At 55.8% G+C, this 15,001-nt stretch overlaps 1 protein-coding gene across 3 annotated transcripts in view; it reads left to right on the forward strand.

Moving 5' to 3' along the window:
- Positions 1-1,308: 1,308 nt before the first annotated feature.
- AXL (AXL receptor tyrosine kinase) overlaps positions 1,309-15,001 on the forward strand; it is a 29,385-nt gene continuing 15,692 nt past the window's right edge. Inside the window, exons 1-10 of one of the 3 annotated variants that reach the window (XM_082862616.1) lie at positions 1,309-1,412; positions 2,523-2,745; positions 3,074-3,174; positions 3,750-3,926; positions 9,151-9,231; positions 9,363-9,478; positions 13,259-13,469; positions 13,756-13,895; positions 14,592-14,742; positions 14,957-14,983. In XM_082862616.1, the coding sequence (XP_082718742.1) occupies positions 1,349-1,412; positions 2,523-2,745; positions 3,074-3,174; positions 3,750-3,926; positions 9,151-9,231; positions 9,363-9,478; positions 13,259-13,469; positions 13,756-13,895; positions 14,592-14,742; positions 14,957-14,983 (1,291 nt within the window). In that variant the 5' untranslated portion in view covers positions 1,309-1,348. The remainder of the gene's footprint in view (positions 1,413-2,522; positions 2,746-3,073; positions 3,175-3,749; positions 3,927-9,150; positions 9,232-9,362; positions 9,479-13,258; positions 13,470-13,755; positions 13,896-14,591; positions 14,743-14,956; positions 14,984-15,001) is intronic. The other 2 variants (XM_082862614.1, XM_082862615.1) reach the window with 2 other exon arrangements.

Raw genomic sequence — 15,001 nt, forward strand, 5'->3', positions numbered from 1 at the left:
GAGCTGTAGGGATGCCAATACACAAACAGAACATCCAAGAGCGGAGAGATGGGTGGCCAGCCCCCTCCTACACAGACACTCAGGCTTGCAGAGACCCCCCCCCCCACCTCCACCACGTGCAAAACACATGGTGGGAAGTAAACGGACAAGCAGGAGAACCAGCACACAGGCCCTGGATCTACAAGGATCAGGATACACAATCCACCAGAGGGAGACAGCCATGCAAGTGCACAGAGAGACATACAGATGAGATGCAAAAAATCAAGGGCACCTTGTCAGCTGTCGTCACCACGTGCAAAAAACTGCACGTGCACTGTCCCAGGACAGCTTCTCCGTAGCCTGCTAAGTGGGTTCTATTGCTGTTCCCACCTTACAGATGGACAAAGCGAGGCTCAGGGAGGCCAGTCACTTGTAAGGTCACAGGGTTAGTGGTAGAGGCGGGATTCCCACCCAGGTCTTTAGGCACCCTGGTGAGTGCCCATCCACTGATGTCCTGTTTCCGTGCCCATGTGGATCTCTTTTGTATGAGGATCCACGTCTCCCCAAGTCTTCCCCCAGGGATGCCCACGCAGCAGTGTCCTCCCGTTTCTGGTTTCTGAGGTTTCTCCACGAATGGAGGAGCTCCTGACCTGGCTTGTCTGAGTGTGAGCCGGTGGCGTGCCCCTGCGTGTCTCCTCCTGTCCCAGCCTCTGTGTGTGGATGACATCTGTGAGTGTGTGTGTGTGTGTGTGTGTGTGTGTGTGTCCTTGTCTGAGGAGCTGTGAGTGAGAGGGGGAGTGCCTGGCTGGGCTGGGCTGGGGGTGGAGGCAGGGGAGGGGGGCGTCGCAGAGGGGAGAGGAGTTCTGGAGGAATGTTTACCAGACACTGAGAGAGCCCAGAGGGACAGCGCCCAGAGCCGGGATAGGGAGACGCACAGCTTCCCTGCCTCGCTGGCCCACGATTAGGGGCGTAGCCACCTGGGGCCCCCTTCCCCCTCCTCAGCCTCCCTCCAGGGCCCCTTTAAGACAGAGCTGGTCCTCTTCTCTCCGCGTTAACCCCTTGAAGTCCAGGTGGCCCCTTGGGCTCCGGCCGGTGGGCGGAGGCGGGAGGGGGGGGGGGAAGCCAGGGGCGGGGAAAGCGTTGCCCGAAATCTGGGAGGGAGAGAAGGAGGCAGGGGAGCTGGGAAGGCGCCGCTGAGCAGAGCCGGGTGAGGGCGCCCCCCGCTCCGCTGTGCCAGGCGGGCAGTGCCAAATCCGGGGAGCCCGGAGCTGGGGGGAGGGCCGGGCACAACCCGGCCCTGCCCCCTCCCCCACGGGGTGCCCAGCAACTTCTGAGGAAAGTTTGACATTGATTGCGTGGTGCCCCGAGGATGGGCAGGGTCCTGCTGGCCTGGTGCTGGGCGCTGTGCTACTGGGGGTGCGTGGCTCCCAAGGGTGAGTGATGGGGGGCGCTGGGGGAGGAGGGAGAGGAGAGGGATGGATGGCAGGTGTTTGAGGGGGGTGAGTCGGGAGTCCTGGTCTGGCTCAGGGAGTTTTCTTGGGACAACAGAGGGGGAGGGTATACACAGAGACAGACCAAGAGAGGGAAGGAAAAAGGGACTCTTGAGAGAGCAGAAGGGCAAGAAACAGAAACTAAGAGAGTCAGAGATGGGAAGAGATGGACACAGACAGACAGACAGGAGAAGCTGAGGGCAAGGGTAGGGGCTGGACTTGAGTTGGGGGCCTTGGGGAGAGGGGCTGAGCTGGGGGCTGTCCGGAAAGGAATCTTCCAGAAAGGACCCCTAAGTCAGGCAGCGGGATGAGGAGGCGCCAGAGCCCTAGGGGAAGTCCCTCGTCACTGTCATCCCCACTTCTCCTTACCCCATGGCTGTTTGTCTGTGCGTTCCACCTCTGGGGCCAGGGGCTCTGCCTCCAATCCTACCATCTCTGTGGGTCTCCATTTCTCTCTCTCTCTCTCCAGTCTCTGTCTTTATCTCTCCCTGTGCCCTAACTGTCTCTATCACTGTCTCTGTCAGTCTGTTTTTGTCCCTTTCTGTCCATTTCCCTCTGTGTGTCTCTCCTACCACTTTTTCCTCTCTGGGGTGTCTCTCTCCATCTCTTATCCTCTGTCGCTCCGGGTTTCTGTCCCTCTCTGTCTGCCTGACTTTCTCTGGTTCCTCTCTCTGACTCTCCTTCCCTGTTTCTCTCTCTCTCCTCTCCCTCCCATTCCCTTTTCTTCCCCACCATCCACCAGCCTAATCTATCAAGTCTCTAGAGACGCTAAGGGAGGGCAGGCCTGCCGGGCAGTCAGGGCGTGGGAGGCTGCCAGACCCCGGGCCTACTCCCAACGGACGGAGGCTGGAGGCCGGACCCCAGTCCCCTGGGAAGGCTCCCATCTTCCCCTCAAAGCCTCTACCCTCCACACCCCCTGCTGAGGTCACTCTGCAACTATGTGGGCCTAAGGGCCTGGCGGGGTCCTGGCAGTAGGCAGGCCGGCACGGATGGAACCAAGGAGTCGGAGGGGAGCAGGGTTTCCTGAGTGAATTCTTCCCCATCTCCCTGCAGGCCCACAGGCTGAGGGGCACCCCTTTGTGGGGAGTCCAGGGAACATCACTGGTGCCCGAGGACTCATGGGGGCCCTTCGGTGTGAGCTCCAGGTTCAGGGGGAGCCCCCCGAGGTGACCTGGCTTCGGGATGGACAGGTCCTAGAGCTGGCAGACAGCACCCAGACCCAGGTGCCCCTGGGCGAAGACGGGCAGGATGACTGGAAAGTGGTCAGCCAACTCAGGTGCCCGGCCTCCGCTAACCAGACACGACCCGCATCCCTCCTGACCCCTGTGTCCCCACCTCCACCACATGCTGGCTGCAGAGTCACTCGCAGGAGCCCACCTGGGTTGGACCCCAGTGTGGCCACTCGCTAGCTGCATGGCTTTGAGCATGTGACATAACTAACCCTGGCTTTCACTTTCCTCTTCTGTAAAATGAGTTAATAATAGTGCCCACTTATTCGGTCTTACGAGTTTCCAGCCCAGACGCTCCTCTTTCAGTTCTGAGGACCCCCTCCCCGGGTGCAGCTTTGACCCTGAACCTCTCTGTCCCTCCTCTTGCCCTGTCAGAATCTCGTCCCTGCAGCTCTCAGACGCTGGATGGTACCAGTGTGCCGTGGTCCTGGGCAGAAAGACCTTCGTGTCCCAGCCTGGCTACGTCGGGCTGGAGGGTGAGCCCTGGGCTCAGAGGTCGTGGGAGACCAAGAATCCTGAGGGGTCAGAGGGTGCTGGAGGATTCACGGCGTGCGTTGGGGACGTACAACCTAAGAATGTCAGGGATCTTGGAGGGTCAGGCAGCCGGAGGGGTCTATAAATTATTGGGGGCAGGCCTGCACAAGATTATATGTTTTGGGTGGGGGGAGGGGAGATATCTTTGGGTCTGTCAGCTGTCCTGAGGTCACACATGGTTGGGGCAGGACATTCGGGGGTCAGATCAAGGGTCTGAGGCACAACTTAACCCTCTCCCTCACTCCCCAGGGGCCTCACTTTCCTCATAGATAAGGTGGCATGAAGAGCAGGAAGGAGTAAGACATTCTGGAAAAGAGACATGAGAGGCTCAGATGTCCTGGAGCTCAGACATGGGTGGGGAGAGTCGGATATTGGGATCATGTTTCCTGGGGGTAGAGGTGTCCTGAGGGGTCAGACATAGGGGTCAAAGACCCTACACCCTACAACATCCTAGTGGTGAGTCAGACACCTGGGGGGCTCAGAGGGACCCCAGCCTTCACCACTGCCCCCCGCCCAGGTCTGCCTTACTTCCTGGAGGAGCCTGAGGACAGGACTGTGGCTGCCAACACTCCCTTCAACCTGAGCTGCCGGGCCCAGGGACCCCCAGAGCCCGTGGACCTACTCTGGCTCCAGGATGCTGTCTCCCTAGCTGCAACCGTGGACCACAGTGCCCAGCACACACTCCGTGTTCCAGGTGAGTCCAGGGATGTGGTCAGCTCAGTGTAGAGGGCCAGACAGGATGGAAGTGGGGAGCCCTTCATGCCTCTGTGTGAGGGTCTGCTCGTCCCGCTGTCCTTCTCTGTCTGTCTCTGTCTCTGAGTCTCCCTCTAGTTTTTTCTCTTTGTCTCTGAGTATCTCTGTCTCTGCATTTCTGTCCCCATCTATCTTGTTTCCCTCTGTATGTTTTCTTTCTGTCTCTGTTCTCCATCTCTCTCTGTTGCTCTGTGTGTCTCCCCGTCTCTCTGCTCTTTCCCCCTCCATTCATGCCAGCCTCTCTGCAGAGAATTCTTTGTCCTGGGTTTCTTCTGAGCTGCTCCATGGCCAAGTGTGTGGGGGTCTGATGCCCCTTGTGTCAGCCCTTGACCCTAAGCAGGGCACAGGAATCAACTGGGCCTTCCTCTCCCCTAGCTCCTTACAGAAGTAACCCAAGATGGAGAGAGACACGACAGGTCTGAGTGACAGGAGAAACCCTCCCAACCTCAGGGTGACCATCCCCTTCCACACCTCACAGATGAGGCAGGACCTAGTTTGGGGTCACACAGTGGTCAGCCAGAGTTGGGGGACCCTGAGCACAGGGGGTTCCCCTCACTGAGGAAGGAGAGGCAGAGGAACACAGATGGGGGAGGCTGAGTCAGTCAGAGGCAGGTGGCTAGACCTTGGAGGGCATCGGCTTCCAGCATCCCCAACCTGCTTCTTCCATCTGCTGGCATGGGGAGGGGACTCCTGACGGAGAGTCTCTTAGGGTGGAAGGAGGTGTCCACATTCCCAGCATTCCGGGGGCCCTGAGTGTACGAGGAAGCAGGGGTGAGCATGCCGGCCTCCAGAGGGGTGACTCAGGCCCACAGCTCTGGGGCCTGAGTCAGCCTGGCAGGACCCGGGCAAAGGGGAGGGAGAGGGGGATGGTTCCCCCACCCCATCCCAGGAAGAGGGAGAAATGGGGGACGCAGGTGTGAGAGGATCTGTGTGTGTATCAGCGTGTGAGGGAGCTGCCAGGTGGGGATCTCTGTGTGTGTCTCTGTGTGTGGGGCGGGGTGGGAGGTCTGGGTGTGTCCCTGTCCCTCTCGATCTGTGTCTCAGTGCATCTATCTACCTGTTTGTACGAGGGTGTACCTTAGCGAGGGCTGGCTTCTGTGTATGTCTCAGAGTGTGTGTGTGTGTGTGTGTGTGTGTGCGCGCGCGTGTGTGTGTGTGTGAGGCTAGGTATGTTACTGTCGCCTTAGGTGTCTGTCCCACTGTGTTTGGGTCTTTATGGCATGTTTCTGTAAGTTTCTCAGGGGCTGTCAGTGTGTGTGTGGGTGTGTGTGTGGGTGTGTGTGACTAAGTACTCCAGTGTCGGCCTGCTATCTGTCCCTCTTTGTGTTTGTGTGTTCACAGCTGTGACTCTCTGTGAGAGGGTGGAGTGCACATGTGTGTGTGAGGAGAGATGGCAGAGTGATGGACGGCAGTGTGCCTTGTAGCTATTTTCCATACCTCCCTGTATAGAGACGATGCCAGCTTACAGGCGTGTGCCTCTAGGTGTCAGTGTGTCTTAGTGGGACCTTCTGTTTCTTTGTGGACTCAGGATGTGTCATTGGACAACTTGGTGTGTTTCTTGGTGTGGTCCCACTGCCTGTGGCTGTGTATGGATGGCTCTGTGATATCTATGTATATGTCACAGGGTGAGCATGTTGGTATGTGACTCTGTCCCGTGGACCCCTATAGACGTGTGTGTGTGTGTGTGTGTGTGTGTGTGTGTGTGATTCACAGCAGGTAGTAACAACCCTTCTGCTTCTGTCTGCTCTCCTGCTATGTCGGTCCCAGCCCTGACTGCCTCTTGGTGGATGAACTTGAGGTACTCACCAGCCAGTGTGTATATATGTGTCTGTGCCACCTATATGCACAAGGCAGCGTCTCCACGTTTGCGTGTCTGCAGCAACCCCGTGTGTCGATGCAAGTGTGTGTTTCCGTATCAGCCTGCATCTTGAGGAATGTGTCTGAAGCAACCTGAGTGTGTCCAGCTGTGTTTTGAAGGCTTGGGTGCGTTTCTGTGTGAGCCAGTTAACATCAACCTGATTTGTGTCCTGTTGTGTATCCGTCTGTCCACATCAACCTCAACGTACGTGTGTTGCTTGGTGGGTGTATCTCGCACTGCAGGGAGGTTTGTGTGTCTGTCAGCTTCAGCCTAGGTGTGTATTGTGCTGCTAGGTGTTTGTAGTCAGCGTGTGCTCATTCGATTGCGTGTTTGTGTTCGTGTGTGTGTGCGTCTCTCTTTGTGTATGTGCGTCAGTGTCAGCCCCTTGTGTATACATGTCAGTCATAGAGAATGTTTTTGTGTCACTGCGTGTTGGCGACAGCGTCCTCCTGTGTAGTTAACCAGTTTTCTGTTTTAGGGCCAGCAACGTGCCCTGTAGGTCCCTGTATGTTAAGTGTGATTCACTGTGTGTGTAGGAATTCGTGGTGTGTGCTGCCTCAAGGAATTTCGTCCGTTTGTGTGTGTCTGTCCCTGGATCTGACTCAGGGCGTGCCCCCTCTCTCCTTCCATCCCTCCAATTCCCTCGGAAAAAGCAAACTGCGCTCTGGGGTGGGGGAGGGTGGCGCCGGGCGCCGAGGGGGAGAGGGACGGTACATCTGGAAAGCACATCTGGAGCTGGTCGTAGAGGGAGAGCCCGCCGGAGGGGAGGGGGTCCTAGGCCCTTTCGCCCCTGTCTCCCCCTCCCTCGAGGTGCGGGCCGCTGGGGCCCCGGGAAGGGGGATCCCAGTCCGGCCGGAAGTGCCGGGTGGGGGGGGGCGCCCCGGTGACTCACGCGGGGGCAGGAATGCTGCGGTCGGAACTGGACCGGGCTCCAGACCCCCCTCCCGCCCCAGGGCTCCAACGGCGGCGGGCAGCGCGGTCTCCCGCGCGGTGACCCTGGCGGACCCCCACGTGCCAGGTGGCTGGACGGGACCCAGGTTCCCCGCCCCCTCGGGCAGCTCGCCCGGGGCTGCCCTGTCCCTCCCCGGGGCAGCGGGGGCTGCGGGCCGGGCACCTGACCTTGGCTGGGAACTGCGGCCTGGGCAGCGGAGCTGGGGAACTTCCCTGCCCACCCCCCTTCCGGCCTCGCCGCCTTTCCCTCCTTCTACTCCCTCTGCTAACTGAGAAAAGGAAACTTTGTGTGTGCGGGTAGCTGGTGGTGGTGGGAATACAGCACAGCGCAGAACAAACGCAGGAGACGCACGCTTATAGCATCCACAGACACGCAGAGAAACACAGGCAGATACAGATCTGCAGTCACACATAGATCGAAGACTTGGTCCTCCTTACATCCTATCACCCAGACATTATGGGTGTGCGTGTCTCTGTTGCCGTGTGTGTGAATCTGTGTATGTTGTATAGCTCTGTGTGTTGTGTATCTCTCTGTGTTTGTGTGTCTGCGTCTCTTGTGTTTGTCTGTGTACTTGTACGTGCCTCTGTGTGCGTGCATGTGTGTGTATCTGCCTGTGTTCCCACCACCACCACACTGAGAAAGGGGAGGCAATCCACCCCCAGACACGCAAAAACACACGAACTCACCCACGGCATTACACATGCTCACGTTGCTACGTACACACCCGGAAGTGCTCATAAGTACATAAATTCATCCACTCATTCAACAAACATTTATGGAGAACCCACTGTGTTCCAGGCCGTCTTAGGCCCCTGGGGGGATACGGCAGGGGGCAAAACAGACAGAAACCCCTACCCGCCTGGGCTGACGTGCTAGTGGGGTCAACGCACAGTGAACAGGATACGTAGGACTGTGTAAAGGATGCTGTGATGAGAAGAATCAGAGAGAAAGTAAAGCAGGGAAGAGGCTAGTTGTGGAGGGGAGGTTCCAATTTTCAACAAGGTGGTTGGGGACAGAGGCGACTGGAAGGTGGAATCTGAGGGACAAATGTGAAGGTGGGCAGGAGGGAGCCACGTGGATGTCTGTGGGAATGCTGTTCCAAGCAGAGGGAACGGAAGTGCAGATTTCCCGAGGTGGGAGCATGCATAGTACCTTCTAGAAACATCAGGAGGCCAGTGGAGCTAGAGTGAGTGAGTGCGGGGGAGAGGGACTGGTAGCAGCTAAGCTTGTCAATGAGCAAACACCTCTACATTTCCACACCCCCACGAGGGCCTGTTTCTTAAGTGTGTATCTATTAGATGTGTATGCCTCGAGACAGGTGTCTGTGTGGCTCAGTGTGATTGTGTCTATTCTTGTGTGTATATGTGAGTGTGTGTACGTCTGTGTGTTTGTGTGTGTCTAGGTGTGAGTATGTGCGTTTCTTTTTTTGATTACCTTGTGTTTTTTTAAAATTAATTTATTGTTTGGTTATTTATTTTTGGCTGCGTTGGGTCTTCATTGTTGTGCGCAGGCTTTCTCTAGTTGCAGCGAGTGGGGGCTACTCTTCGATGCGGTGAGTGGGCTTCTCACTGCGGTGGCTTCTCTTGTTGCGGAGCACAGGCTCTAGGTGCGCAGGGTTCAGTAGTTATGACGTGCAGGCTTTAGTAGTTGTGGCTCGCGGGCTCTAGAGCACAGGCTCAGTAAATGTGGCGCCCAAGCTTAGTTGCTCCGCGGCATGTGGGATCTTCCCGGACCAGGGGTGGAACCCGTGTCCCCTGCATTGGCAGGAGGATTCTTAACCGCTGTGCCACCAGGGAAGTCCCCGAGTATGTGCGTTTCTGTATGTGAGTGTGTGTTTCTGTGTGCGTCTGTGTGTATAGCTGTGTGTGCTGGTGCGTGCGTCTGGTGTGTCTGTTTGTGTGAGTGTTCCTGTGCATCTGTATATTTGTGTATGTATGTGTATCTCTGTGCATAAGCGTGTGTGTGAGTGTGTGTGCCTGTGTGTGTCTGTGTATGTGGTTCTGAGTGTATATGTCTGTGTGTGTATCTCTGTGCATAAGCGTGTGTGTGAGTGTGTGTGCCTGTGTGCGTCTATGTATGTGGTTCTGAGTGTATATGTCTGTGTGTGTACGTGTGCATGTGTCTCTGTCTGTGTGGGTGTCTGTGGGGTGGGGTGTTAGCTAGCCTTGTGTTTGGGGATGGAGACCTGTGTTCCCAGTGTATTATCTCCCTTTCCCACAATCTCCCTTCAAGCAGGTGCCCCTGGGTGCCAGACTGACCCTGTCCGGTAGGCCGTGGTGGAAGGGATGCTCAGCGTGGCCCGGGAGCCCCTCCTTCCCCTTTCTGACTGGACCCCTCCCTCCTATGACTCCCCAGGCCTGAACAAGACTGCTTCTTTCTCCTGTGAAGCCCATAACGCCAAGGGGGTCACCACATCCCGCACGGCCACCATCACAGGTGACAGGAAAGGGAGCTGGAGAGCTGGGTGTCAGAGGGTGGGGTGTTGGGGTCAAAGGTCAGAGCTGGAGTTGAGGGCAGGGTGGGGAGCTTTGGGCAAGGGGTCAGCTCCTCCCCTCTTCTGTCCACAGTGCTCCCCCAGCGGCCCCGCGACTTCCACTTGGTTTCCAGCCAGCCGACGGAGCTGGAGGTGGCTTGGACCCCAGGCCTGAGTGGCATTTATCCCCTCACCCACTGCACCCTGCAGGTGAGACCTCAGGCTTTCCTCACCTCCGTCTCAGCCCTCCTTCCATCCACAGCCACAGGCCCTCATCCTCTCCCTGGGAAACCAGCCCTTCCCACCCATTCGTGTGTTGAGAAGCAGTAGAGCCTTGGGTTAAGCCAGATGTCCTGGGTTCAAATCCTGACTCCACCAGCTGCTGGCCGCATGAGCTTGGGCAGGTGACACAACCTCTCTGGGTCTCAGTTCTCTCATCTATAAAATGGGCATAATGGTGGTACCTACCTGATAGGCTGGCTGTGGGGATTCAATGAGTGAATGCAATTAACAAAATAGTATCTGGACCTTTGGAAATGTGTAATAAACTATTGGCTGCTTTTGGGAATTCCCTGGTGGTCCAGTGGTTAGGACTCTGTGCTTTCACTGCCGAGGGCGTGTGTTCAGCCCCTGGTTGGGGAACTAAGATCCCGCAAGCCATGTGGCACTGCCAAAAAAAAAAAAAAAATACTATTGGCTGTTTTCATTTATTTAGTGTTAGTGATATTGACTCTAGCTGGAATGGGAGCCCTGAGACAGCAGGGCCCAGAGTCATCACTGGGTACCCACAGCCCTGTACTTCTCCTGTCCCAGCCCTGGCCACCCTGGGTTGTCACTGTCTGGGGGTGAGTCTGTCTCCCCCTGGACTGTGAACTCTGGGAGGGCAGGGCTGGCCTGGTTTAGCCACCACTGGGTCCCTATTATTTATTGCCCTGCGCAAGGCCAGACATCGACTAGGGAATGTTTGCTGGAAGAATACCTAACAATTGAGATGAGTTAGACCCAGCCTTCGGCCCTGAAGTTGTTCCTACTCTAGAATAAGAAAAACAAAGCAACACACATCTCTGAATATGAGATCCAGTTCTGGCCTGAAGTTCTCTGAGATTTGAGAGTTTAAGTGAGGATGGGACAGTGTCTGTGATGGGAGATGACAATAATGGAAAATGACCAACTTTTATTGAATGTCACCTATGTGCTGCGCCTTGCGTTACAGCTTTTCACACAGCCTCTCAAGTGTTTGTGGAGTAGGGTCTATGGATACACTCATTTTCCAGATGAAGTAACTAAGGCTCAGGGTAGTTAAGCAACTTGCCCAAAGTCACAGACAGGAAGTGGCAGATGTGGGATTCGAACCCTTGCCTCGCCAAACCCAAAGGGCACTCCTGACCTCCTAAAGACCATTTAGAGCCAGTGCTTGATTGAACGGGAGCTGCCTTTCTTATAAGAAAGACTCTGGCCCTGGAGACAACCTCACATTGAATTGACATTTTAACCCCAGAAAGGAGTGGCTGTTCATCTTCCCATTTTCAAGATAAGAAACTGAGGCCCAGAGAGGGGAAGTGACCTGCCTTCCCCAATGGCTAGAAAGGATAAAACCATTTCAATCCCAGAGGCCAGGCTGATTTGGGAAGATCTCAAATGCCAGGTCAGGCACCGACTGTACCCACAACCCACATCCATCCAGTGTCCCCAAGAAAGCAGAAGTGTGCCCTCTTCCCTCTCCAGGTCTCACTTCCTGCTGTGCCTGGGCTAAGGGTTCAAGTGGGAGGTCACAGCCGTCCCAGGGAAAAGAGAAGTGGAGTGGGCAGGGGGAGCCTGACTGTCTGCACCCACGTCCCCTTTGTCCCAGAAGAGGTTCCCCTTCTGGTCAGTCACTGTGGGTCAGAGATCAGGCATGGAGACCTACTCCCCCCATCCTGCTACCCACCATCTGCTCATTTCCTCCCCAGGCCTTGCAATGCTGTTGTCTCCCCACATGGGGGCTGTGTGACTTTGGGCAAGCTGCTGAATCTGGGCCTCTGTTTCCTCATCTGTAAAATGGGAATGAAAAAAGAAATTGACCCCATAGGGTGGTGGTAAGGAGGCAATTTGCTCATCCAGGAATGTGCTTGGCAAGGTGCTTGGGACACAGCTGGCACTCAAAAAATGTTAGCTGTTGACAGGATGGCAAGCCAGTTCACGTGCATCATTTCATTAAACCTCGCACCTTGACAGGGAGGGACTCTTGGAAGCCCATTTTCCAGAGACAGGAACTGAGACCCAGGGAGGTTAAGACACTCACTCTAAATCACACAGCAAATAATATCCAAGCCAAGATTTGGACCCAAAGGAATCTGGCTTTAGAGCCTTAAGCAATAAACTTCCCAACACACTGTGTGGTGTGGTTACATCACCTGATTGCTCCCCAGGGTGAAGGCAGCACCCCTGAGCTGTGTGGCTGTGGGTTGTGTGGCTGTGGCGGGTTGTGGTTCTGTGGGGAAGGGCTGTACAGACGTCTTCCCCAGCCGTGGCCCCTGCCATCCTGATGGTGCCACTCCTGGCAACCAGGTGGGTGTAGCAGCCTGTGCCGCTGTGCAGGGTGTGCAGAGTTTGACACTCATGGCCAGACAACCTCACACACACAAAATGATAATGACAAACTCTCGACATGCACAAACACTCTTCTACACACTTACGAGAGTCAATTCAGTTAACCCTGCGAAGTAGGGAAACGCTGTTGTGATCCCATTTTACAGATGAGGAAACGGAGGTGCAGAGCTAGGGAGTGGGAGAGGCTGGATTTGAATACCAGATGCAGTATCCGTGCTCTTCGGCACTAAGCTGCATTGCCTCTCTGAACAGAAGAGAAGTATTATTACTATTACTGATGCTCTTAAATGGACATTCTTGTTGTCAGTAGGGCAAAGGTTTTGAAGACAGGATGGGGTTCAGGTCCCAAGTTCATCAGTGACAAGCTGGCGTCCTTGGGCCAGTGATTTCATCTCTCTGAGCCTCAGTGTCCTCACCCGTATAACGGGCACAAACGCAGCACGTACTTACAGCGCAAAGCTGAGGTGAGGATCAAATGAGTTCAGATTTGTAAAAGGCTTTTCTTATTTAGTTAGTCAGTTATTTGGTTACACCGGGTGTTCGTTGCGGCTCGCTGGCTCCTTAATTGTGGCATGTGAACTCTTAGTTGCGGCACGCATGTGGGATCTAGTTCCCTGACCAGGGATCGAATCCAGGCCCCCTGCATTGGGAGCGTGGATTCTTAACCACAGTGCCACCAGGGAAGTCCCAAGGCATTTGTTTTTTTTAAATTAAGGTATAACATACATAATGTGCGTAATCTTTGGTGTACACCCAGATTGCTTAACCTATGTGACCTCCGTCTGAATCAAGATGCAGACACTCCTCAACTTCCTTGAAGGCTCCCTCAGCCCCCAGAGATGCCCACTCTTCTGACTTTTTTTTTTTTTTTTGCTGAGCCGCTCGGCTTGCAGGATCCTAGTTCCCTCACCAGGGTTTGAACCCCGGGCCCACGGCAGTGAAAGCACGGAGTCCTAACCACTGGACCACCAGGGAATTCCCTCTTCTGACTTCTAATGTGGGACATTGCTTTTGCCTGTGGTTGACTATCACTGTCATTATTGTTGATGCTGACCACCTGCCAGGCACTGTGCAACTGTCCTACATTGAATCTTTAAACAGCCCTGGAAGGCATTTGCTCCTCTAAGCCCCCATTTTCCAGATGAGGAAACTGAGGCTCAGAGAGGGAAAGTCTTGTCAGAAGTGACATTTGCGAGTGATGGCAGAGCCACATTGCGCAGCTGGGTGGTCTCCTCGCTTTGCAAACTCAGGTGCCCGTGTTGCACTAACATGGAGTTGTGACACACACACACATCCTTGCAAAACTGTGTCATCACAGCAGGATCACCACCACTGAGAGTTGTGTGAGCACCTCCAGTGATTGCGTGGCCACCCTGTCCTCACGCGCCCCTCTCTCCCCAGGCTGTGCTGTCAGACGATGGGGTGGGCACCTGGCTGGGAGAGCCAGACCCCCCAGAGGAACCCCTCACCTTACAAGCATCTGTTCCGCCTCACCAACTGCGGCTGGGCAACCTCCATCCTCACACCCCTTACCACATCCGGGTGGCGTGTGTCAGTAGCCAGGGCCCCTCACCCTGGACCCACTGGCTTCCTGTGGAGACACCGGAGGGAGGTAAGAAGGGGCTGGTGGCCAGGAGACGTCGCTCACTGCCCCACTGACCCTCGCGTACATCAGTATGATCCCCGGCATCTCCTCTCGCCCGTTTAACCCCTTCCTGCCTCGTCCCCGACTCCTCAGCATGGCACACTGGCATCTCTCCCCCGTGCTTCTGCTCATGGGAGGCCTGCACGAGGTGCCCACGTGCATGCCCTCTGTACCCTGGCCCTACTTCCTGGGAACAGGGGTGGGGGTCAGGAAGAGGTGGGGGTGCCAGCTTCCCCTCTTCCCTGTCCTCCAGTGCCCCTGGGCCCTCCTGAGAACGTTAGCGCCGTGCGGAATGGAAGCCAAGCCCTCGTGCATTGGCAGGAACCAAGGGCGCCCCTGCAGGGCACCCTGTTAGGGTACCGACTGGCCTATCGAGGTCAGGATACCCCCGAGGTGGGTGCTGCTGGCTAGGTTGGGGCGGAGTGGCTGTGGAGGAGCGAGGAGTGGTGGGGAGAAGATGACAGGGCAGACATGGACAGTTGAGCAGGTTGGGTAGGACGCCATCACACTGTGCTAGGAGGGCACATTGTGGGACGGTTAAAGGGGTCCGGGAGAGGGTTAGGGATGGCTATTTCTGAATCACGTACAAAGCGTTTCAGTAGACCTATATGTACCAGGACGGTTTTCCAGCAGATAGTGGCATAACATCTTGAGGAAGGGGTGCCTCTTCCTAATTGGCACAAAGGTACTATCTGAACAAGCAGCACCCTGGGGTGCAGAGATGGGGTGGGAGAGAGGGTGGGGAGTTAGAAGGCGATGGAGCGATGAGGGTGAAAAGATGAGGATTCAGTTCTTCAACACAAGTACCGTGTTCCACGCATCATGCTAGGACTTGAAGACGTGGGAGTGAATGAGACAGAGTCCCAGTCCTGGCGGAGCTGTTACTTTAGTGGGTGTAGAGATGGAGAATGGAAAGGAGAGGACGGGATGGGGGATGAGAAATGAAGGGTAGGAAGAGGTAGGGGATGAGGGACTGCAGATGAGGAGAGAGGAGAGGGCTTTGAGAAAGATGGGGAGTTGAGGCTGAGGGGGAAGGCTTAAGCGTTAGGGGCTGGAGCTCTACTCTGATGCCACGTCTGGATGTCCTAGGTGCTAATGGATGTAGGGCTAAGGCGAGAAGTGACCTTGGAGCTGCGGGGAGACAGGTCTGTTCCCAACCTGACGGTGTGCGTGGCAGCCTACACCGCCGCTGGGGATGGACCCTGGAGCCTCCCTGTGCCCCTGGTGCTCTGGCGCCCAGGTAACTCCAAAGCCGTGCTCAGCCCCCTTCAACCTGCCCACAGGGACCTTGTCTCTCCCAGATGCCTGTGACTTGCTTGCTGTACCTTTGAGCGTTACCCCAGTCTAGGCTCTGTTCCTACCTGGAACCTTACTGAGAGCCTCACTCCCTCACCTGTGTCTCACCAGTCTTGCCCTCTCTGAGCATGTCCTCCCTCTGTCCTTTCTCCTCACAGGACAAGGACAGCCAATCCACCAGCTGGGTAAGGACTTTCGCCTCT

The sequence above is a fragment of the Leucopleurus acutus genome, assembly GCF_964270905.1.
Source record: "Leucopleurus acutus genome assembly, chromosome: 20".
Lineage (NCBI taxonomy): Eukaryota > Metazoa > Chordata > Mammalia > Artiodactyla > Delphinidae > Leucopleurus > Leucopleurus acutus.